Source organism: Mus pahari, chromosome 13 (assembly GCF_900095145.1).
Source record: "Mus pahari chromosome 13, PAHARI_EIJ_v1.1, whole genome shotgun sequence".
Taxonomy (NCBI): domain Eukaryota; kingdom Metazoa; phylum Chordata; class Mammalia; order Rodentia; family Muridae; genus Mus; species Mus pahari.
Window position 1 is genome coordinate 9,237,591 of NC_034602.1, and position 22,033 is coordinate 9,259,623.

General features: G+C 38.9%; 2 protein-coding genes across 4 annotated transcripts in view; one reads left to right on the plus strand and one right to left on the minus strand.

Moving 5' to 3' along the window:
* The window catches only part of Ugp2 (UDP-glucose pyrophosphorylase 2), a 48,502-nt gene extending 35,465 nt beyond the window's left edge, over window positions 1-13,037 (plus strand). Inside the window, exons 4-10 of one of the 2 annotated variants that reach the window (XM_021210948.1) lie at window positions 3,502-3,687; window positions 4,842-4,975; window positions 6,199-6,496; window positions 7,408-7,605; window positions 8,158-8,400; window positions 11,418-11,522; window positions 12,572-13,033. In XM_021210948.1, the coding sequence (XP_021066607.1) occupies window positions 3,502-3,687; window positions 4,842-4,975; window positions 6,199-6,496; window positions 7,408-7,605; window positions 8,158-8,400; window positions 11,418-11,522; window positions 12,572-12,679 (1,272 nt within the window). In that variant the 3' untranslated portion in view covers window positions 12,680-13,033. Of the gene's footprint in view, window positions 1-3,501; window positions 3,688-4,841; window positions 4,976-6,198; window positions 6,497-7,407; window positions 7,606-8,157; window positions 8,401-11,417; window positions 11,523-12,571 lie in introns of both variants that reach the window. The other variant, XM_021210947.2, reaches the window with a different exon arrangement.
* Window positions 13,038-13,580: 543 nt separating this feature from the next.
* Window positions 13,581-22,033, minus strand: part of Vps54 (VPS54 subunit of GARP complex) — a 77,633-nt gene continuing 69,180 nt past the window's right edge. For both annotated transcript variants that reach the window (XM_021210944.2, XM_021210945.2), the window contains exons 18-23: window positions 21,523-21,610; window positions 20,849-20,970; window positions 20,659-20,739; window positions 19,812-19,919; window positions 17,964-18,058; window positions 13,581-14,934 (exon numbers count right to left, since the gene is read on the minus strand). In XM_021210944.2, the coding sequence (XP_021066603.1) occupies window positions 14,829-14,934; window positions 17,964-18,058; window positions 19,812-19,919; window positions 20,659-20,739; window positions 20,849-20,970; window positions 21,523-21,610 (600 nt within the window). In that variant the 3' untranslated portion in view covers window positions 13,581-14,828. The remainder of the gene's footprint in view (window positions 14,935-17,963; window positions 18,059-19,811; window positions 19,920-20,658; window positions 20,740-20,848; window positions 20,971-21,522; window positions 21,611-22,033) is intronic.

Consider the following 22,033-nt stretch of genomic DNA (forward strand, 5'->3'; position numbering starts at 1 on the left):
AAACTTTATATGACCCAGCACAGGGGAAGTCCAGGGCCAAGTAGTGGGAGTGGGTGGGTAGGGGAGCAGGGGTTGGGGGAGGGTATAGGGAACTTTCGGGATAGCATTTGAAATGTAAATAAAGAAAATAGTAATAATTTAAAAAGTGTCAGTTTTTTTAAGACAAGTAGGAGTCACTGACTACTACCATATAGAGCTTTGGTTCCTTGACATCTGTAGAGTTAGAGTGTCTCTGTATTAACTTAGGACACAAGGTTTCACTGGAGTTGTGAATGCCCGTGTCCCAGTGTTTATACTTTTTAAAAAATTAATTTGAATGTTGGTGTACCGAAGTATTCCTTAGCATATAGAATTAAGAAGTGATTCTATTCTGTTATCCTCTTGGCAGTAGTATTTAAATTGCATTTCAATGGCTGTCAGCTAAAAATATAAATTATAATTTTTAAAGGTACCTAACATATTTATATATTGTATTTTTGTTTTGTTGTCATGCTTTCAAGTTTTCCTTTTGAATATTATATTTTGTCTTAGATCAGGCGCGCGTGTGTGTGTGTGTGTGTGTGTGTGTGTGTGTGTGTGTTGGTGCCCATTGAGGCCAGAAGAGTGCGTATTGGAAACCCTGAAAACTGAGTTACAGGCAGTTGTGAGTCACTTGGTAAGGGCGCTGAGAACTAAACAGTTGCTGAGCCATCTCTCCAGTTCCTTTACATGGAATTTTTCACTGTTCCTTGTTTTGGATAGCCCTGGGGCTAATTATATTTGATGTTAATTCCATTCTCCTGTGAGTAGCTGCGAACTAGGAAGGAGTCTTCACTCAGGTGATTTCCTGTAAACCTGCTTCCCACCTTCATTTGTAAAGTAAAAAGTTAGAGCCAGTGATTGGGCAGATAAAAGGGAAGGTGGAGCGGAAGGGGGAGAGAGAGAAGAAGGAGAAAATAGAAGAAGGAGAGGATGCAGAGGAGGAGGAGGAAGAAGAAGAAAAGCAGAGCAGAAGCACATGGCCTGGAGAAACTGCAAGTTCTAAGGGGTCTCATAGATGTCGAAGATGGTAGTGTAGGGGTAGATCTGCCCAATCCAGGCACACAGCATGTAATCATATTAACTGGGTTGTGTTTTCATTGCCGGGGCATATTTGGGTTGGAGGTTTACCGCAACAGTTCCTTACATCTAGTTATTTATATCTTTTTACTTCAGAATTATAAGTACTGAAAAGTATATCCAATAATTGTTGTACTGAAGTGTAACTATTTTGTAGTGTGGTTCTATTGTGTTTAGGAATTATATCGATGTAAATTGTAGTGAGAAAGAAGTTCACATGAAGCTTCTGAGAGAGAAGAATGTGGTCAGTGGCAGGCACATGGAGGTGTCTATCTGTTCAGCTGTGAATCTGTAGTCTGTAGATTACTATGTATAGATACATTCAGATACACATAATGTTTCACAATTTAAATTTTAATGTGAAATTGGAAAACAAACCTGTCTCACTGTGTGTGGGAAAATTGCTTTTACATATTCCATGTTTTTAAAAAATCGTCCAGAGCATTTGTTAAGTAAGACTATTTCTGATGGTATCAGTCTTACCTAACATGAGTGTAACAACTGGATTGTCAGCTAAGTTCTTGGTATGAGAAATGAAAGTAACTGCAAGGAAGGTACTCATTTTTACAAAATAGATGGAAAATAATTAACTTTTTAACATAAATATGATGTGTCCAAGAAAATATCCTAACATAATAATTGACTACTGGAGCACAGACTACTGGAGCCACTGCAGCACAGAAGCACTCTCTTATTCACCAGTTGATTTCACAGCTGGCTGAGAAAGGATTATAAAATACTCCTTTACATAAGGGGACAAAAAGGTCCATCTTTGTCATCTTGTCTTATTTTTTTTAATGGTGTGACACTTAAATTGGGGCTCTTTCTTCTTCTGTAGTGGTGGTGGTATGTGTGTGTATAAGAGAGAGTGCGGGGCTGGTGAGATGGCTCAGTGGGTAAGAGCACCCGACTGTTCTTCCAAAGGTCCAGAGTTCAAATCCCAGCAACCACATGGTGGCTCATAACCATCTGTAACAAGATCTGACGCCCTCTTCTGGTGTATCTGAAGACAGCTACAGTGTACTTACATTTAATAAATAAATAAAATTTTTAAAAAAAAAAAAAAGAGAGAGAGAGAGTGCGAGCAGCCTTTCTTTTGTTTCATGAATGGGAATAGTTCCTAAAGCCTATACACTTAGGAGGAACCCTGAAAGCCCCACCACCCTGAGGAAGAAGTCAGAATGAGTGATAGTGAGGATTATCAGAAGGAAGCTGTCGAGAGGAGCATTTTGTATTCCTTAGTGTTTACAGCAAGTAAGAGAGAATATTCATTTACAGTTGGCAGTTAAGAAGAACTAAGGTATGGACAATGTTTTGTAAAAAGATCTCTGAACAAGAATTACATAATGAGTTTGTCTGTCAAACACAGAAATGTTGGCCTACAAGGCCTAGATCACAAGAGGTGAGCCCATCAGGTCCTTCCTTTCCTGATCAAAAATGACCTCACATGAGTACACATTAGCAGATAACAGAACAGATAATAGCTGATGTTCACAGAGTAACCAGTGACTGGCTTACATGTTTTAGTCTTATACTATAATGGAACTAAAGAGGCCATTTGAGGACTTATTCTATTAAAACAAAATAACAAAAGTGTCACAAATATACTGCAATTCTTTTTTAAAGCTTTCATTCTTGCTCTAAGATGTAAGATTTCTTACTCTGCTTTGAACAACAGCAAAAACATGGGTCTCTCCTATAAATGTCATCGTTTCTGTGCTTAAAGGACAAATTCAAGACTAGGGCACTCTGCTCACAGACTTAGGGTGCTAGACAGGAGGTAGTGTTGGCTTCCCCAGCTCCAGCCTTCACACTCCTTCCTTCTCGGGGCATTTCTTAGAACGAGGATGTATAATTTTCCAGTGCACGTTTTTATAAAATGACACCCTACACTTAAGTTTTTGAGGAAGGAGCTGTACTGTGCATACCTAGAATTGTGACTGAGAGCCGCTTGCCCCTGAAGGGTCATCTTACAACTAAAGACGACAAAAACAAGTGTATGTTGCTTTTTGCCTCCCGTGGTAGAAGAAATAATGTATAATTGATATATATCATTCTCCAGAATTGAAATAGAGTATAATGCACCTGAAATTCGTGGACTTGATCAAGTTTGTGTACCTCATTTGATATTTTGATTAAAATAAGAAATAGTTTCTTAAGGTAATTCAAGATTTAGATATTCATACCAGTCAGACCAGTGTTTGTACACTGTGCTTCCACTGTAGTTAAATATGCCGCTGAGCTACAACACTGTGCAAGGGAAACTGCCTGTGTGGACTTGTTGGAACTTTACATTTGAGAGACCAAAAGTTTTCAAAAAATCATAGAAGTAACCTTGAGATTGATTTGCTTTAACTTATAAAGCTACTCAGTTGCCATCTCTAATTTAATATTTTCTTTCAGATTCAACCATATGAAAAGATAAAAGCCAGAGGCTTGCCTGATAACATCTCTTCTGTATTGAACAAATTGGTGGTAGTGAAACTCAATGGTGGTTTGGGAACCAGCATGGGCTGCAAAGGCCCTAAAAGTCTGATTGGTGTAAGAAATGAGAACACCTTTTTGGATCTAACTGTTCAGCAAATTGAAGTGAGTAGCATTTAACCTTTCACATAAGATACTAAAGTAGATTTAGTTTTTACATTATAAAGTGCTAGTTAACAGGATTGCGATTTTGTTTATGTATTAGGTGTAGGGTTGGGAAACTGTAAGGGCGTATTCTTAAGATACAGAAGCTCAATTTTAAATAGCATTTGTGGTTGCTGGAAGCTCTGGCTCTGTTCAGATCCCCTGATCTGCCCTCTGTAAACACTTTGTACTGGCAGCCTTCATGGCCCTGGGGGTTTCTGGCTTAATCCATTTAGAGAGGCTACGGAGGGCGTTCTCATCCTCATCTGGTTGGATGTCGTGGATGCTAAGAACTGTCCTTGGCTTCCTTCTTTGACGAAGTTATTAATTGTCGACCTCATGGGACAGAGGACCTGTCTTTTTCAAGTCTTCTTCCTTTGCCTAATGTGGTGTTGGCAGCTACAATCATAATAGCAGCAGTGGCAGCTAAAATGCATCCAGCATTTACTGTGTGCCAAGTTTTCTAAGTGCCTTCCCCAAAATGATTCATTTGTTCCTCTCAGCAGTTCACAAGTACTATTATCCCCATTTTATGCATGAGGATGGGCTCTAAGCTTATGACTTCTAACTAATAAAGTAGAACCAAAACTTAAACCTAAGAGTCAGTCTTCTCTTGCTGTATTGCTTTAGCTCTTTTGAGAGACTGAGAAGATTGAAGTGCTACTAAGGAGTTTGAAGTTCCTGAGAACAGGAAACCATGACTTTGTAACTTTGTATCCTCATCTCCACAGAGCTTGAAGACAAGAGCAGGTGCATAGCCAGCACTTGTCTACCTTCAGGCCATAGAGTACTGCTGACTACATGCTCAGCTCCAGTAGGGATTGCCCTGGGCAACTAAATCTGGGCCTCAGCTAAGTTAGCCATGAAATAAAGACAGTGGCTCTCATTCAAAGGGTCATGGTTTATTGAATGAGTACATGATGAATTGCTTAGCTACATATCCAGCTCATGTCTGGCACTTATGTAAAATGTAAAATGTTTATATGTATATGTAAATCCAGAGAGCACTAGAGGTCAAGTTTTAAACATTTTATGATTAACCATTAAAGAGTCGTTTTACATATTAAGTCAGAGAATGTGACTCTGGATGATCTGAATGTCATTCTCCTCTTTAGCATTTGAACAAAACCTATAATACTGATGTTCCTCTCGTTTTAATGAATTCTTTTAACACGGATGAAGATACCAAAAAAATACTCCAGAAGTACAATCATTGTCGTGTGAAAATCTACACCTTCAATCAAAGCAGGTACCAGAAAAAAAAAAAAAATTAGCTGGTGGGATTGTGGCTCCGCGGAGTCAAACATAGTTCCTCATTGCAGCCCATGGTCAAGTCATACAAGAACTGATGTCCTTAAAGCTAAATACAGGGTGATCAATAGGTGATGGTTATAAACTTTGGTTCTATAATTTCTAATCCTCAGAGAATCTGCTTGAGATCTTATTCTATGTCCCAAATATTTCAGGACAGTTTATAAAAATCCTTTGCATGTTAAGGCCTCTGGCTAGGTAGATGACTTCCTGCAAACCACAGTACTGAAAACCTTCCCTAGGGGGTAGGTTCTTCTCCCTGGATAGATAGATTGTGGAAATGAGGTAAGCTTTGGAGAAAAACATCAACTCTGGGGGTGGGGGAGTAGTGAGTAGAAAGGAATTGGGGTGACTTGGGGAGCAGGCTTTCTATTTAGGGATAGACAGCAGCCTACAGAAACTTTCTGGAAATGGTTGGAAATGGTATGTCTAAAGTTGGATCATTAGATGCTGATATTTTAAAATTCCCCCCCTCCCAACATCATAAGGTTCATTGCTTGACTCCTAGAAGGCTGTCTGTGTGTGTATGAGCTCTTTCTGTCAACTCTTACCCATGTACAGACACATGCAAAATGGATGGAAGCATCCCAAATGTATCTAAGAGTGGGCAGGTCTCCTCAGGGAGCTTCTCAGGCACGGAAAGGCACAGAAACATCCTACGCCAGAGAAGTCTTTCCTCCTAGAGAGCTGTGAAAGCAATCCTAAAGATAGGAAGTGTGTTCTCTTCTACATGGCCACGGGGACTTCTCTTGAATGACTATCTAGAAGACAGATTTTTTTTTTTATAATAATGACAGTTTGTGAAATAGAGGGATGTTTTATTTAATATTTAATCTCCAGACAACCTCTGAAATAGAGGGATGTTTTATTTAATATTTTAAAAATGTTTTGTTTTTAGTTATGTGTATCTGTGTATTATCTGTGTGTGGGTATGTGCACATTAGTGCAGGAACCCAGGGAAGCTAGGGGAGGGCGTCAGACGCCCTGAGACTGGGTTTCCAGAGCTTGTGAGCCATTTGATGTGGGTACTGGACACTGAACATGCCCCTAACCACTGATCCGTCTCTCCAGCCCTTATTTAATTTTAGTGTATTGTTTTACTTGAAGGATTAGGGTATGCTACAGAACCAGTGTAATAACATTCTTGTTTTGTTTTTAAAGGTACCCGAGGATTAATAAGGAATCTCTACTTCCTATAGCAAAGGATGTGTCTTATTCGGGGGAAAACACTGAAGCTTGGTACCCCCCAGGGCATGGAGATATCTACGCTAGCTTCTACAATTCTGGCTTGCTCGATACCTTCATAGAAGAAGGCAAAGAGTACATCTTTGTGTCTAACATAGATAATCTGGGTGCCACCGTGGATCTTTACATTCTTAATCATCTGATGAACCCACCCAATGGAAAGCGCTGTGAGTTTGTCATGGAAGTCACAAACAAAACACGAGCAGATGTTAAGGTAAACACTGAAGATTCATGGTTTCACATTCAACAAACCACGTAGCTAAAATCCATTTTCTAGTTATAAGTTTCTATTTTATGTGTAATATATCATTTACCTAACATTTTAATAAAGTGTGATATTATTCTGTGGGTTAAGTTTTAAGATAATAGTATGTATCATAAACCCAGAATTAATAGTAATATAAATCTGTCAGTAATTTAAATTGGGAACAGTTTTCTTATATGTGGAAACACATAACCCAGTTTGTCCCCACCAGTAACACTCTTCTGGTTTGGCATTTAAGTATTTTATTACGTTATCCCTTTAATGGAAATATAGTTCTACAAAATGTGTGTATGTATTATATGTATACTTTGACACCTCGTTATCTTTGTAGTTGTGCAAAACTAATGCAGGTGTTTTAGTACAAAGTGTAAATTGAACATGGCATATTTGGTGGTTATATTTGGCCTTTGATAAAGTGGCACATGCGATTTTACTGTTTACCTGTCAGTGATGTACACCAAAACAGTTCCCTGCTCTGAATTCTATGCCACCTCCTCCCTCGCTGCTGTGGTCTCATGGCTGAAAGAACTTTTCTAGCCTCGGTCTGTTTCTCATCTCTCATTTGTCTCCCTTCTCCCTCATCCTCGACCTCATCTGGGTAGGGTTAAGTTGTTTGTGATAGGCAGTGGTTTGGGAATGAGGAATGCTTATAGCAGACCTAAGGAAGAGGAGGAGAACTCGGATGAAGTCCTAGGGCTTAATTATAGACAGAACTGTGAGAGTTTATGGTAAAGTAACAATCTGAATCATGAATGTTACTTTGTATATTGGATTATATAGTTATTATCTTGTATGAAAGTCTATGTAAGTCATAATCAGTGTGGTATGGCTGATTGCAAATTGATTGTCTGCTTTTCTAGGGTGGGACACTCACTCAGTATGAAGGCAAACTGAGACTGGTGGAAATCGCTCAAGTGCCCAAAGCACACGTTGATGAGTTCAAGTCTGTGTCAAAATTTAAAATATTTAACACAAACAACCTATGGATTTCTCTTGGAGCAGTTAAAAGACTTCAGGAACAGAATGCCATTGACATGGAAATCATTGTGAATCCAAAGGTACATGACGGTCACAGTTCAGTGGGCAGACCAACCCCTGCCAACTCCTAGGGCTTGGCAGTTTAGTCAGTCACACCTTTATCTAGTCAGGCTCTCCAGGTCTTGACTCTTGCCCTCCAGAGTCTGCATTCATCCCAGTGATGTGCTGCTGATTTGACTCTTAAGCTGAAAAGCCTTCAGTTTAGCTGCTGTTTTTATACTTAAATGCCATTTATCTATAGGCATCCTGCATACGTTTTTCCAACCCCTGGCTCTTAAGTGAAAAATGAACATGTTGCTAACTCAAGCAAACTTAAAAAACAAACAACCATATACATAAAGCAATATAGTGCTTGATTAATCTCAGTTCTTTGGATTCTCTACGTACGACCTGTGTTTCTGGGTGGTTTGTATTGTAATTCCAGCAGTTGCAAAGTGGAGTTGAGGTAGTTGAAGGCTGTCCTCAGTGCAGCGCGAGCTTGAGGCAGGTCAGTTTTCATACAAGATTGGGTTTCAGGCCCCAAACTCTCTGTTTAGCCATTCTTCCCTGACTTCCTTCTTCTTTATTTACAGACATTGGATGGAGGCCTGAATGTAATTCAGTTAGAAACTGCAGTTGGAGCTGCAATTAAAAGTTTTGAGAATTCTTTAGGTATTAATGTTCCAAGGAGTCGTTTTCTGCCTGTGAAAACCACATCAGATCTCTTACTTGTGATGTCAAACCTCTATAGCCTTAACGCAGGATCTCTGACCATGAGTGAAAAGCGTGAATTTCCTACAGTGCCCTTGGTTAAATTAGGCAGTTCTTTTACCAAGGTAGGTAATTGGAAAGATACTTGGAGACTTATTCTCCACTACTGACTTTGTATGGCTCTGTCTGTGGTGTAGTTTGAAGGAATGATTGCAGTCTCTGCAGTTGGTCTGGAGGAGAAAAGAAGGCTTTATTTGCTCTCTTTTCTCTTCTGAGACTGCTTTCACTAGTCAGCAAAAGTTTATTCTGCTTTAATAAATATTTATTGTGCTTCTGCCATCGCTTAGGCAGTTTCTAGATAAGGAAACTTAGCAGCAAACTGAAATCCCTAGCTTCATAACATTAACATTCTAGAGGGAGAAGCAAAGAAGCCAGTTCATCACATGCATAGGATGTTAAGTAGTGAAAGCTACAGAGAAACAAAGCAAGGACAGAGTTGGAAATGTGTGGTGGAGGGATGGTGTCATGACCCTGGCTGGCCACAGAGCCTCAGGAAGAAGCTGGGCTGCTGTGTGTTAGGGCAGAAAGCTTCAGCTAGGCAGGGGTGATAAGGAGACTTAGAAAACCACACAGCTAATACAACCGGGCAAGTTGGTGGCTAGCCTTGGAGGTCCTGCTATGCCATCTAAGTGTAGTCTAGTCCTGGCTGTTCAGTGCCATTTGTTCTGGAGTGCAGATGAAGAATTGAGTAGGAAACTTTGATTATGCAGGTCCTGAAAGATGAAAAAGAAGTTTATCAAAAGCTGCTGCTGCTTCAAGCTAGATGGAATGGGTTTAAGGGGGGCAGGAGAATTGGAGTTGGAGGTGAAAAAATAAAAACCAAGAAATTATGTCATGGCCACAAGATACATTTTTGAGGGGTTCTGTTTCAGAATATGAGAAAATTTACTTATATACTGATGGGAACTAGTATAATCATGGGAAAATATTTGCAGGAGACTCCTGGAATAATTGCAAAGATCCACTAGTGGAAAGACTGACTTCATGTCTGCAGAATCCAGCCCAGCACTAGGAACAAGGGGTAGAGTCTATTAGCCTGTATTTTTAATTAAAAAATCTAATTTGCTATGAAATTATAAATTACAAAGTCTAATTAATATTGAAAATTGTGTATTGATTCTTGCCATTTTATTATGGGGTTTTACTATTTCCCCCCTCCTGCTTAGTATTCTTCTCATGCAGTTTATTTCCTGTGAACTGCCTTTGGGTGGAATCCTTCAAGGATCTGCTATCTAGAGCTGACTTTTAGTAGCCATACATTTCTTTAGTATTTTTTATCAGGGGAGGTTTTGTCTTTTCTTTAGTTATAACAGATAATTTTGTTGTCCATAGTATTTTTGTTTGTTAGTTACTATCTTTCAGAACTTGAAAGCATTTTTCAAACCATTCTAACTAAAGTTTCTTTAACAATGTTATTTCTGATAGGCCTACCTTTTATGTGACTTGGTGCTTCTTTCTCGTTACTTTCTACATACTTTGTTTTGTATATTTAATGTTTTAATTATGACAAGGGGAGGCTATTTTCTATTATTGTCTATTGGAATCCTAAATGCCTCCTACATCAGGATTCCCTTTTTCCTGAATCTTCTGTTAGGATTCTTTTGAGAATGTTTTTGTGACAGGATCTCACTATGTAGCCCTGAAAGTCCTGGAACTCTGTGTAGACCAGTTCCACCTGTCTCTGCCTGTCAGGTGCTGGGATTAAAAATGTGCCCCCCCCCCCAAAAAAAATGCTTTTAGAACGATAATCTTCTCTTTCTATGCTTGTAACCTGGGGATTTGGTCTCTCCAGAGTGCGTCATGCTTCTTGGAAGTCCACTAGTCCTTGATTATTTTTGTCCTTGTTGGGTTGTCCAGTTCCTCCATTTTGTCTTCAAGCTCAGTTCCTTTCCTCTCCTTGATCCATTCTATTGAGATATTTTTTGTTTAACTGTTTTATATATCTACCCAGCATTTAAGATTTTTTTTCTTCAGTATTTCTTTGTTGAATTCTTTCCCTATCATCCACACCTTCATTATTTTGTTGAGCTGTTTGTGTCATTGAACAGACTTACTATTTTGAATGACCTGTTTGGGATTACATCTAACTCATTTGGAAGAAGCATATTGTCTAGGTTTTTTTCATACATTGGGATTTGGACATCTAATGTTCTTTGCTTTTTTTAATCAGCTATACTTTTTCAACTGAAGTACTGGAATATTCAAGTGGCACTTATTTGTGGTAATGCCAAGTGTGTAGTTGAAAAATAATCTTCAGTCTAGGAGTGCCCGCCCTAAGCTCTGCATTATTCCCCAAATAGGGTACTGACTGGGAAAGCCACAGCTATTTGTTAGCCCCACTATGCACTTATCACACTAGCCAGTTATTAGGACAAAGGCAGTTTATAGGAGAATAAGTTTACTCGATCATGGTTTGAAGGCATGGCAGCAGAATCTAGAAGTGAGAGCTCACATCCTTACTCAAAAGCAGAGTGTGAACTGGAAGTAGGGAAGACTTTAGGCTCCAGGATCTTACCCCTGTGGCATACTTCTTCCATCAAGACTATCCTCCTAAACCTCCCCCAAACAGAGACCCCAGCCCAGGGAAGTATTCAAAGACTGGAGCATAAAGGGAACATTTCTCATTTAAATCAGCACAGAGGAGGAGGAGGGTGGCATAGCTGGGAAAGAAAAGTTGAGCTACTGTTAGGGTCACGGATTTTATAGTCTTCAAGCCACGGAAGGCTAGAAGCACAAGAGGTGGTCAGCAAGGATGAAAGGAGAAAGACGGGGCAGAGTAGGGGAAGTGCATGCAACGTGGCTGAAGAGTACAGAAAATAAAGATGGCCTTGTGGTAATCCCAATGGAGGAATGGAAAATGTCAGTAATTCTGAATGTAACTTACTAATGCATGATCAGAAGCAAAGCAACCATGAGGTAGGTATGCAAGAGCAGAGCTTAAAACTGGAGATGTGGGAGACTCGTGTGTATTGTTGGTGTGGTTGTACTTATTTGAAAGGGGGAGTCCTCGGATCTGGATCCCTCAGGCTCTCATGGTTTTGTGTGCCACTGTCTAAAATACTTTTTATGCTTCTACTTGAAGGTTCAAGATTATCTAAGAAGGTTTGAAAGTATACCCGACATGCTGGAACTGGACCACCTCACTGTTTCAGGAGATGTGACATTTGGAAAAAATGTTTCACTAAAGGTATTACGAAAGTCCTGTTTATTACGGCTTTCTAATCCTAAATTTAGATAGTAAATAAATTTCACTTTCTAGTCCTAAATTTACCTTCATTAAGGAGTAATTCTTTGTGTGAACAGATAATCGGGTCATCTGTATGGTATTTAGTACTACTGTATCCAGACACATAACCTAGTTAAATACAGCCCTAACCCTCCAGTGAGGAGGAGGAAGATGAGGTAGTAGTAAAATGGGGCGGTTTTCAGAATAGAACCCTACCAGCATTGTGATCACTAGCTCACGAAGTATGACTGCAAGTAGAGAAAACAACTTCATTTATACTGTTGAGAAATATGGAGGGTAGATAATGGGTACACTTGTCTTTTCCTAATTACATCATCTTATAATAACTCCTATGTTGATATTTCAAGTGTTCTTTTACATTAAAGCCATTTACTTACATAGAGATGTTAAAAGATTATACATGAATATAACATCATTGTGTATAATGTTTAAAATCTCACTAAGACATAGAATTGTTGCCAGTTAACTGTTCTTTAAACAGGGAAGGGATAGGGGCCAAAGAGATAGAAACTTGTAGAGCCAACATAAGAAAACATGGTGGTAACGTGGTTTATATTGGTCATACCTACACTGAAGGAGCAGATGGAGCATGCTAGCCAGCCCCACCTGCCGCCTCACCATTTTGCTCACTGCCTAGTGAGCTCCAGCAAAGTGGGATTGAGATCCCCTCTCAACAAAAGAAACATGGCACACGAGGAACACTTGAGGTTGCCCTCTGCTCCCCATACAAAACCAACCCTGTATGTAATGTAAGCCAGCAGCTTTGGCCATTTGTGATGTAGCCTGTGTCTGCTTCCTACTTCCACAGGACACAGGAGTCTGGAAACACTAGGATTTTGACAGCAGGATGCATCATTTCCCATTATTGGCCTTTCATGTTTATTTACTTATTATGAGCTTTAAGATAACTAGTTGTATGTTACAGCTGTGATTTTTTTAAGTACAATCTCATTTGTTTTTGGTTTTTTTTTTCTTTCTTCTTCACTTAGGGAACAGTTATCATTATTGCAAATCATGGTGACAGAATTGACATCCCCCCAGGAGCCGTGTTAGAGAACAAGATTGTATCTGGAAACCTTCGGATCCTGGATCACTGAAATAAGCACTTTCAGATACACTTTCTACTAATTATGGGCTAAAGAGTTTCTTATGATAAAATATCCTCTAAGATTATAAAATAAGCAGGTACTTTATTTACTATGTTGTACTCTGCAGTGTTGATTTTTTTAAAGTAGTTTTCTGCAATGAGCTTTTAGTCTAAGGAAAGCATAGATGAAGCAACTTTCCTTCTTTGATGAAAAGCCTAGAAATTAGTTCCTCTTAAAGTGCAATATTATTTAACCTCAAAATTGGGCCAGCTCTTTAGATCTTCAAGAGAAGCTTCAGTGACTGTCCCTTTGAATTGCCTCTGATTTCAAAAATAAAAAAATAAAAAAAATCTACATGTTTACTTTTGCTGTCTAGTGCTCACTCTTGTGAAATGCAGGAACAGTCAAGTACTCTTTGTCCAGCGTGCACAGGAAGGTTTGTTCTCGCAGCTTTATCACTAGCCAGTCCAGTTTTTTTTGTCTGATTTTCATTTCTAAGACTGTTAAACATAATTGACACTGGAACTAAACTTGAAAGTATCTAGTGTTCACCTGGTTCTAGAACTGGGATGGATAGCTGCTGTTCTGTACACATTTCATCAAACTGTTTGCCCAGGGGAAGGGATGAGCAGGTCAGAGTAGAACATGCCTTTTATATCCTTGGTTCCTGGAACTGTTTGGGGGAGGGGATATCATGTCATTAGAAGTTCCCTTTCATTAAAGCTTCAGTTCTTAACACTTGGTTGTCACTCAGAAATACTGATAACCTTTGGAATCAGGTCTACTGGTGGTTAGATGTGTGCCTTTCTAGTCAAGAAATATTTCCAGTTCTCCCATATTTGTTTTGAAAGGCTGTGTGTTTAAAGTATATTGTACCATTGAAAAAAGTTGCCTTTTAAGTCTGATTTTTTACATCTTTATTTTTGACAGTTTAAGAACCAATGACATACCTCTGCAATGATAAAAAAAAAATTCCTCTTGAGAAAACAAAACAAAACAAAAAACCCCCCACAAGATTATTTCATTGTACATTATCACCACAAGATTAGGCACTCTGACAGGTTAGGCAAGGTTCTTGGTGTGAGACACAGGCACTTTCATTTGTAGAGTGCTGCTGATTCTGGTTTTGAAGGTAGGCATTATAAAAATCTTCAGATAGCTTACTCATCAACCTTGTATTTCTGGCCCCAACACAGCAACCTGTATTTTAAAAATTCCATTTATCCCTGGTCTTTGCTTATATACATATCAAAAATAACTTAAAAGCAAGAATCCAAGAGGGCCATATTTCATGTTATCTAAATGTTAAAATGATAATTCATAAGTAAGCATATTATATGAATATGTATTCTTGCCTCTGTTAGAAATGAAAAAGAAAAAAAAACAAAAACAGAATGCTACCCCAAACCCTTCATAGGTACTTTAATAAATACAGCTATTAAACCATAGCTTTATGTATCCCACTTCTGGAAAGTATTTAAATTAGTAGTTGCATAAGTAAATGAAATAGTCTTTATAATCAGTCTTCCATATATTTAACAGTTTGAGGCTTTACCCAGTGACATAACAGTGGTAGTGAAAAAGTTAAATATGCAGCACATAAAACCTGAAACTTGACACTGGTCATTAAAAACAAAAACTGAATTCCTAAATCCAAGCAATCAAAAGATGTTTATTTTTTATAAAGATCTGTAAAAAAATAATTTTTCAAACAGCTTTACTTTCATAGAGAAAACTTTCTACAGAGGTTGACTAAGATTTTGATATTTTCAATTGTACCATCATTAAATAAGGTGGGATGCCATATGAACTTCATTGCACTGGAAGAATATAAAGTAGACAGAGCATTATGGGCAGCTCCAGCTGTGTTACAGCTATGTGTTCTTTTGGATTTGGTCCAAAGAAACCTGAGTCTGTTTCCAGAGAGAATGAAAATGTTAGAGACACCTGATCACTTACTCCTTACTCAAGGATGCACAAAAATGGCGTTCTCTGTAGATCCCACTGAGTCCAGTTCCCAACACTGATCCTCCTTTTCCCTTCCCCAACCTCAGTCACTTTGGGTCCCAGGTTCAGTTCCCAACACACCAGGCATCCAGATTTTCTTCAGAAACACATCCCCGTGGTCAGATGAACGACCCCGGTCTCTAGTCTGTCATCACCTCTTCTGTTCCCAGATCTCGGCCATATTTAGATCCAGATCTTTAAGGCCTTTTAAGGCTTGAAGATTTCCAGTGTAAAAAGCTACATCTGCTGTGACCAACCTAAACAGTAGGGAGAAAGGTATTTTTAAATACAATACTTTCTCTTCTGATATTAAAAGAACAACATTCACTTTTTTAGCCTAGCTGCTAGAATATTTTTTTAGATTCATAATTGCTAGGGATGAAAATATTGACATGTGTCTTAGCAAATTCCCTGTATCAAAGGTCCACTTAATATTGATCTGAAAAGGAACCAATGCCTTTTATAGTCAGTTTCATGGTAGATTCTGCCTGATAAAATCAGATTTATTTCTAAAAAACATGAACTAAAAAGAAATTAACAAGTTAAACTGAAATGACTTCAATTGGTTGTCACTAAAACATGTACATGTGGCTACAACAGAGAAGCTCAAAGAAAGCTCAGGTTTCCTGGCAGTGTTTAGAGAGTCAGTGAAAACTGGGCCTTTAGAAAAGTACTCCTGAGTATCCAACTTGATACTAAGGGCTGGGCTGGGAGCATGGCTTAATGGTGGAGTACTTGCTTAGCATAAATAAGGCTGTGGATTATTCTTCAGCCAACACACATGCACAATGATCGATTTAATAAAGACTTTTCACTTCTGTGTACCAGCTTATCAGATTTATACCTACATCTGAAAGGATATTTCCTTTAGACCCTGAACTGAATAAGCAGGAACTGCTTAGCCTATGTCTAGCGGAAGCTGAAGTGTAACTTCATTTTGCTTTGCTGACTTGCTGATTCTACTTTATTCACATCCCTCCCCCACACCCAATCCCTGTATGTTTTAGTATTCAGAAAAATTGGGAAAAGAAATTGTTAGAACATTAAACACAGGGCAAGAGTATATACTATACCAGGGGAAGTGGGTGACAGGAAACAAACTCTTGGCCTTAGAATACTAGAAAATCTTTTCTATCACTGAGGTATTTCCTCAACCTACATGAAGATATGAGATTGTAAAAAAAAAAAAAAAAAACCACTGAAATTAATGCCAGCAGGGCAATGATTTTCTTCACCCGAGGAACACCAAGCCATCTTTATACAAAATTTTTTATAGTATTGAGTGATGTGGATAATGTAATTTAATTCATTTGGGGGAAAAAAATCCTGTACTTCATCATAAACAAGCTAGTAAAATATAATTTTGTTTGGTTTTCAATATTTTAGTAGCTTACCAATGTAGAATGGGACTCTTGTAAGTAAATGTATGTATGAAATACTCAGCTTTAACAGACACAGGCTCACTCACAGCATCATGCCCTTCTGCTGGGACATAGCAGATGCTGGTAGAATGTGTGAAACTCCTACCCTATCAGAGAAGCGGCTTCTCCCCTCCCCTAACTGGTCCTCCCAGTGGCTAACAAGGAAAGTAACACTTTACAGACCATTACAGCCTTATCTATTACAGCCTCTTAATTTTGAGCAGTGATTTAAATGAACTGCTAAGTAAACAATGTCTCTAATCTATTCACAGCCCAAATTTGAAGGAAAAATGACCTAACCTAAAGGTCATAATTTCTTATCTATATAATGCCTGACGAATGGATCATAAACAATATTTACCTAGCAACAGGATTTCATTTAGAATATCCAATTTTCTAGCCACTATTGGAAATAAATACTACATTAACTTTAAATAAGGTAAATCAAGACCCAGTGTGACTAAGCAAATGTCTGAAGCTTTCAACTGTTCTATTTGGTTGGATGGATGAGTTTAATTACAAGGATCAGTGGGAAGCCAAACTATTTTCTTCCTACAGAATACCAAAGTAGACCTTATTGTGATCCTTTCATTACTGCTTTGAAATTGGCTCTGAATCAAGACATTAGACACCTCTGATTTCTAAAAGAGAAGTGATATACTTCTCTTGCTTCTAGTTTAGCTTTGACAACAGACTACCTATAATCAATATTTTATGTTACACATAGGTGGTTTTCAGGCATTAGATGGATCAGCAGTTTTGAGCACTTGTTCTTGCAGAGGACCCAGGTTAATTCCTAACACCCACCTAGCAGCTCACAACTATGATTCCAGTTCCAGGGGCTCCAACTCTTCCTCCCCCTTCTGACATCCAAGGGCACTAGGCATATGCATGGTGCATAAGCAAATATCCAGGCAAAACAGCCAGACCCATGTTTTTGTTTTTTTAAATTGAGTATGTGGCACACTAAGGAAATCATACTGAAGTTTAGCAAGTGACTGGTGCTTTTTACTTTTTGCGAAACACACACTTTAACAATACTAAAGACTGAAGCCCAAGCCCCACAGATGCAAGGCAAGTGCTCTACCACTCAAAAACAGCCAGCCTTGGCGTCTGGTCTTCAACTTTCTATGAAAAATGGTTTTGTTGGGTTTTCGTTGTTGTTGTTGTTTTGAACACCATCTTTATCACACACCTTTAGTCCTAGCACTCTTGAGTGTGAATGTGTGTGTGTGTGTGTGTGCATGCACACACTCAAGAGTCAACCTGGGGTGTGTGTGTGTGTGTGTGTGTGTGTGTGTGTGTGTGTGTGTATCACAAGAGCCAGTCCCTGTCTAAAACTCCAACAAACAGTCCCCCAACCACACACACACACAAACTATCTTAAGAAAATTCTGGCATAGATAAGGTAAGTGGATTGTTTAAGATTAGATAAAAGCTAGTAAGTACCAAGCTAGAACTTAACCAAACTTTATGAAACAGGATTCCTACGGTTTTTAAATAGCAATACTATTTCAACAATAGATTATTTTTCAGAATCCCACAAAATGAGGCACATTTTACCCTAATTTTATAAATGAGACCATTTCTTTGGTCCAGGGACCCCAGAGTGGAGCTTCAAGTTCTGTCATGACACTGCAGCACCGCTGGGTGTCCAGACAGAAAACTCCCAGCCCTCGCTGCCTCGGGGAGCTGAGCCCTGACACACCTTACTAGCACACAGAAACAGTAGAAGATACTAAGTATGAAAACAGCAGGGAAGAAACAACTTGAAGAATAACAAGAAATCAAGCAACTGAGTTATGGAGCATGCGGTGAGAACGTTAGGAATCACCCATTTTGAAAACATGGGGAATCATCCATACCCATTTTGAGGTCCTCCATCATTTATTACATTTAAGTGTGATAACTGTTTTTTCAAGTGGAGTTTGTAACTTGCATTAATTCTTAAGAATAACATCTGAAAAAGAAGAGTAAGTTATTTAAAGTTTTCCTGAAATAGAAGCTGTAATTATCCGTTACCAATATACAGAGAAACATTCTTTCAAGTCTTTGTTTTGCCATCTACTTTTATGATGGTTCCTCTCAAGTACTGAGCTGTCTTTAATAGCTCTATGATTTTTCTCCACAGTTGGACAAAAGCTTTTTTCCCTGGTCGGCAGTATTTCTTTCAGCCATAAAATTCCCTTTGTATATATTAGGAGAATTTCTAGAGGGATATGTAAAGTCAGAACTAGGTTAAAATAAGACAGTAGTGGAAAGCAGGGGTAGGGAAACAAGACATGATAGAGACAAAGCAACTTTTACACTTTTAATAGACAACCTAAACTTCTATGAGTAAAAAAAACATGGAAATAATTTCACATAATCTATTCTCCATGGGAACATGTATGCACCTGTGGGAAGCCTAGGCAGTTACTGGTGTTCAAATGGTAATAAGAGCATGCAAGCCTGTATGTAACTCCGGGCCAATCTCAGCAGATGAAGAGCTCCCACATGTGGATCTTGGGCAAATCCAGGTCAAAAAGTCAGAGATGGGGGAATCTTTCTTGTTGGCTGAGAAGGCATGGAGCCATCTTCTCAGAACTTAAACAACCCTCCTACAGGGAGGAGAAAGGCTTGGCTCCCAGGCTCAGGAGGCTTGGAGTTACTTCTCACAAGACCCCTCTCTACAGGTACAGAGTAACAACTGCTCACAGAGTTCTGGAACTCCCTGCAGGCTTCAAAGCTCCAGGAATACAAGTGCTTTTGAGTCACCTATGCCCCTGTAAGTAACCCTAACAAACTCATTGGACCACCAGGGAGACCTGGATGGAACGGTTCCAATGGCCTGCTCCTGGTATCCTCCCAGGGGAATTAGATGATGCTTAATAGCAAGGTTACTGTGATTACAGAAAACCTAGAAGTGCATTAAGAGTGGACGTTCAAAGGGCACAGCATGAAATGCAAGAACACAGTCACTAAGGACGCCATCTCCTCCAATACTACCTTCATGCATACACAAACCATAGAAACAGTTCTGAATAGCAAAAATCCCCATGGAAGTTAAGCCCACTGTTATACACTAGCTTTATATTCTAATACTGTATCTTCTACAACTGGGTTTTAAAGAGAGCACCTTTTCAAGGGGATTGTTTTGAGGTTTCACAGCAGAGAAGCAAGGGCACAGTGGCACAGAGGCCCCAGGAAGAAGCATATACCCCTCTAATTCCTACCCCATCCCTATCAGAGGTGGGAGGTGTCCCCAGCCTTTTTACCACAGATCATTCATATTCATCTAGTAAGTGTTAGTGATTTCCTTATGTGAGTGCTAATTTTGTTCACTCTACCACTAATCTCTTCCACATCTGATCTGTACTACAACATTATGCAATTCATTGATAAATGCCAACTGTGACTTTCACATGAACAATGTAAAGAGTGATGTAAGTAGAAGTAGGGACCTCTAACAATGGGTTACTAGAAGATCTATGTCTTAGAATGTGTTGTTGTTGTTATTTACAGTTCTCACCTGACAGAACAAAAGATATTTTGAAATGAAAACATGTTATCCATGCCTCACTGATAAATTAATAACCTAAAAAAATTATAGCCATCATTTTAGAACATGAGCTAACCTTAACTCGATCGATCAAAAGCATGTACAAACTCCCGTACTAGAATGGGTACAAAATGTTAAAACCAGAAAGGTGGCTTTCAGAGTTACCACTCACCTGTGTTTGTTCTTCGGGAAGAAGATCAAATATAGCTTCATGCATTTTTGTCATTTGCTTACAAATATTCCTGAAACACGGGGAAGGAACAGGAGCTTTCACCTCATACTGGCAAGGGGATAAAGAGAGAGCAGTGCTTAGTCTTCTGGACAATCCCTGAGCTGTGTCTCCTGTGCCTCATACATCTAATTGGTCTAGGGCTCAGGTCTTCAGCTAAGGCTTAGACCACTCATACAGACCTTGAGACACTCCTGTTCAATATCTTCATCTACTTTACGGGAAATAAAACAGCTCAGTAGCTAAGATCACAGACTGCTTGCAACCTTAAAATGTTTGGGTTTAAACTGAAGCTCCTTAATTCCTATCTATTTCATATAAACAGCATCATAAATATGTGACTTCTGTGGCTGGCTTCTATCACGTGATGCTTTCCTGACTCATTCTTGCAGACATCCAGCTGTACTTCATCCCTTTTATGGCTGAGTATGTATACTATGAGTATGTTTCCTTCACCATTGTCAGCTGATGGAAATCTGTGCTGCTATGAATTGTACTATTTTGAGCATCTGGGTAAGGGTTTTGGTGTGGATATTAATTTTGCTCTCTTGAGCATGTGTCTGGCAGAAGTCATTGGGTCATGTGAACTCCATGTTATCTGAGCAGGAATAGCTGAACCATTTCATAACACTGGCAAGAACAGTATTTATTAATAAAGTCAAATACATGGCAAAAAACCAAAAGGTATAGCAAATGCACACCTACATATCTCCTATATATCTAGAATTGTCTATAAAAAGTCACAATGCCTTAAACTTATGCAAAGCTTAGCATTTATAAATATCATTACCTTTGATAACAGTTTATCAAATAGGCTATCCATTATCGCTACAAGCTTAGCTGATATTTCAGCTATATGGTCATGGTAATCCTGTAATGAGAAATAATACTTCATTTTAAAGTTCTGTAAGTCTTATTTCCAAAAAACTTAACAATTACAGCATGCATCTGAAATTCCAGTAGAGAATGGGTGGAGGTACCTTGGTGATGTGATCAAAATGCCTAAGCATGCTCCACTGCTTGGGGGGCAGTCGGGCTTCAAAGTGAGCCCGGATCACGGGAATGTAGTGCACAATCAACTGCAGACACCGCGAAGAGAGGGCTGAAGTTGAGTAGATAGGAACGAAGAAACAAAGATATTCGTGGATTTAATGTCATCAAATTAACTAAGTACATTTGTAGTAATTAGATACAAAGCCAGTTTATTTCACAAATGAAAAGCACCATGGCAGAAAACATATTTCATTTTGCATAAGAACATAATGAGGTAATGAGCACACTGCTTCCTCACTGGACCCAGTAGCAGCCAGAGGCCACTGACACAGCTGTCTCCCCAAACTACTTTTTAATGTATATTTTCCCATACTACTTCACAAATTATATTTTAGAAAGTGACACATCTTCCATACAGCTTGGAACATGGGTAACTCTCTAGAACACACATGTGCATGCACACACGCACACACTCATCATCATATAAACATTCACTACATCATCATCATCATCATCATCATCATCATCATATAAACATTCACTACAACACCTGCCACTTTGCAGGCTCTTCTATGAGCCAACAAACATCAGGCATAAGAACAATACAAAAATGACATCATTCTAGCACCTCAGTATGGGGAGTAAATGGAAGAATTCATACCCAAGTTTTTTGTAGTAATTGTTTTTAGTCCAACAACTTGCAAAGCACCAGCTCCAAGAACTAACTGGCAACTTCTTGAATTGAAGTACTACCAAAAAAATAAAATAAGGAAAAATAATCACTTTGAGCAGTTCATTGAAATGTTGACTGCTCTCAGTCACAAAGACACCCCTCCTCTTCTCACCTTCTCACTATAAAACATGAATTTATGTTTTAGTTGGATTGTTTTTTTCTTTGAAACAGGTATCACTCCATGGTGCATGCTGGCCTAAGCTTATTACATAATGCAGGCTGGTAATTCTCCTGCCTCAGTCTCCAAAGTGCTGAGATTAGAGGACTGACTCACTACAATGGCTTGGTATTATGAATTTTCTGGTAAAAACAATTAGAATCTACTTATGCACCAATTAAAAGGGAGACAGCAGGTATGCTCCACACTGACTTCTGGTGGGAGAGTGTGGATGAGCAGGCACTGGTGCTGTGACCACTTGGTGGGGGAGTGTGGATGAGC